The sequence below is a fragment of the Leguminivora glycinivorella genome, chromosome 8 (assembly GCF_023078275.1).
Source record: "Leguminivora glycinivorella isolate SPB_JAAS2020 chromosome 8, LegGlyc_1.1, whole genome shotgun sequence".
NCBI lineage: Eukaryota > Metazoa > Arthropoda > Insecta > Lepidoptera > Tortricidae > Leguminivora > Leguminivora glycinivorella.
In genome coordinates, this window is record NC_062978.1 from 14,420,963 (window position 1) to 14,423,845 (window position 2,883).

Sequence of the window (2,883 nt, forward strand, 5' to 3'; positions counted from 1 at the left end):
TTAAACAGTGTGATGGTAGGAAATGTAATGCAAGAGCTAGTAGTGAATTAAAATACAGTGAAGTTTTATTAAATTAATACTTTAATTAAACGAATATTTACTTAAGGGTTATCTTTTTATACAAATAAAATATCCAAGGCCTGTAATAATGGCAGCACTTTAAATTAATGTTGCCATTCATTAGAAAATGTCGGTGAACGGAGCTCCGCTACCACCGCTTCCTGTGCGTTTTGTTATTTCACTTGTACACCAAGAATAAGTTTCGCAAAAATCCGTTTTATAAATTGCTAACTTACTATATAGCATATTTTTACAAACAGAAGTTAATTTTTTAAGTATTTGTTTTCATTATTATATTGAAATGTGTTAAAAGCGATAAGTTTTTATCTTAGAAATTGTTTGTAGGTTTTGTTTCACAGTCCTGTGGCTGTTAGGATGATTTGGTTATGCGTATGTAGCTTGCTTCGATATTAAAATGGCGGATGTCTCAAGTAATGACCGCAAAATAAAGCTTACTAAAAACGGAAAAGTTGTAAAACGGCGATCTCGGAACCCAGAAGGTAAGTACAAAGATAACACATTTAGTAAATGTACTATCTTATTAGCAGTATCGTGATTAACTTAAATATGACTTTATTTGATTTTTCCTTTGCGAAATGGTCTAATTTTGCCTCTTATTACTTTCTTGACACGTAAGACCAAGACTTACAATAGTTTCTCTTAAAGTTTTTGGAGCTAATGTTTTAGATATACCGATCAATCATTATTTTTCAATATGTAACTGATTTGGATATCGCGTACAAAGACTAACAAAGACGCCATCCCATGTACGTACAACTGTCGATGTCGGATATACATAATATGATACATTGTATATTTATTTATGAACACGGGTTGCTCCTTTATTGAAACATGCTATATTGTTAATGCAATACTTCGTTTTCAGAATGGCACAAACAAAAACAAAAACGTCTCCGTATAGCTGGGCTCGAGTACATAAATGCAAATGGCAAGATAGTTCCTCCAAAGCAGCCTGGCCCCGACTGCAATTGCCGCCGTAAATGTTTCCAGAAAGTGCCTGAAGATATCAGATTGAGAACATTCCACGGTTTTTATTCCATGAAAACACATGATGAGCAAAATGCTTACTTGTTTGGCCTCATGCGCCAAGTGGATGTTAAGCGCAAGAGAGTCAAGGCTAGCAGCAGGCGTACTTGCACCTTCGAATATTTCATCCGCGTTAAGGGACGTGAGACCCAGGTCTGCCAGACTGCTTTTAAAAATATTCATGCTATTACCGAACGAAAAGTTCGAGTACTGTGCAAGAAAATGGATGATGGAGTTATGTTTCCTAGTGACAACCGCGGGAAAAACAGCCATCGTCGCTCTGGAGAAGTACGGCTACCAAATACAGTCATTGAGCAAATTAAAAATCACATTTACTCCATTGTTCATACCCACCGTCTCAAGGACTTCATAAGGCTGGATAAAATAGCAGGTTTGGAGATCAATATCTCCAAGATGTGGAAAGATTACATTAAGACATATGATCCAGAAAACATAACAGCCACCATGCCCAAGTCTAAAAGAGGCTCTGAAATTGCTCTGCCAAATGAAATGCCCACACAACCTCCACAACCACCTGTCACTCAAGAACCATTTGCCCCACTTACTTATCCAGGCAGTGGACATCTTGTCAACTTGGCAGAAAACTATTTCCAGAATCAGTATCAGTCGGCAGCACTGGCCTCTACTGGCACTCAAACAAACTTCTATCAGACCCAAAATGGAGCCCAGAGTATGGGCATTCTACTTCACTCCTCTGCTGCAGCACGCCCTGCCCCACCAACAACTGCTTACATTGTGCTACAGACAAAACCAGAGCCATCATCATCTCAGAATCCTGCTATTGCTTACAATCAACAAAATCCAGGTCAAGAGAGGGAGGAACCAGCAAAAGAGAAAAAAGTAAAGAAAGAGAGAAGGAGGGGTCCCCTGGTAAAGCAGTGGAGATACACTAACATCTTCCACTATGAGATTAATGGAGCAGCTCTAGCAGCAATTAAAACAAGATTGGGCATGTACTATGCTGAGAGTGATGCTGCAAGGAAAAAGGCCAAGCAGGGTCGTCCTGTAGAAGGTCCATCTACTGCCCAGACACCAGTTGAACAAATACGGCCTACTCACACTGTTACTATTTACACCTAAAAATTATTGCTGAGTCTACTGCTATAGGTGACAACTTGTGCATGTTTAGCAGGACTAACAAACAGCAGAATTTAAAGATGATAAACATGACATGCTGTCACATCTGTTAGAGTAACTAGGATTAGCCTGATATATTTAAGACATAATTATGAAAATAATGACTTGAAGTTGTTATCTATTAATATTTGGATAATGGTTTGCCTTAACATATAAAATTCCTACAAGGCAAATAGTAAGTTTAATTTGATTTTTTCTGAGTAGTTACCTACTGCTAGATGACAGTCAGCTTTCGACTTTGTTTACTGTATGGATTTAGTGACTACTGAGAAAAACTTATAAGTATGTAAAATTGCAGCTAACAGATATTTGCTTGTAAGCTTTTTTTATTACTACTAGACACCTGCATTATTGAACTAGGAACCAAGCTATCTGTGTCATTTAGATTACATAATTTTATTTGTACTTGTAGTGCAATTTCGCATTTCATAAATCAAGATCATGTATCTATCTATGGCACATAAAGTTGAGTCCCAGGAATTTACTAATTCATGATTATACTGCCCTAGGCTAAGTATCGAACTACATTATTATAGGAAATAATCTCAGTAATACTAATAATCATGTGCATCTGTGCAACGTATCTTATGCAATTAAATATATGATATTATTTATAAA

General features: G+C 36.9%; 1 protein-coding gene across 2 annotated transcripts; it reads left to right on the plus strand.

Moving 5' to 3' along the window:
- Nucleotides 1-373: 373 nt before the first annotated feature.
- LOC125228639 lies at nt 374-2,883 on the plus strand. Of its 2 annotated transcripts, none has more exons than XM_048133295.1 (2): nt 374-560; nt 947-2,883. In XM_048133295.1, the coding sequence occupies exons 1-2, from the start codon at nt 476-478 to the stop codon at nt 2,206-2,208; spliced, it is 1,347 nt and encodes a 448-aa protein (XP_047989252.1). In that variant the 5' UTR covers nt 374-475; the 3' UTR covers nt 2,209-2,883. The 2 variants fall into 2 exon arrangements, with proteins under 2 accessions (XP_047989252.1, XP_047989253.1); XM_048133296.1 differs by lacking the exon at nt 374-560 and adding an exon at nt 659-827.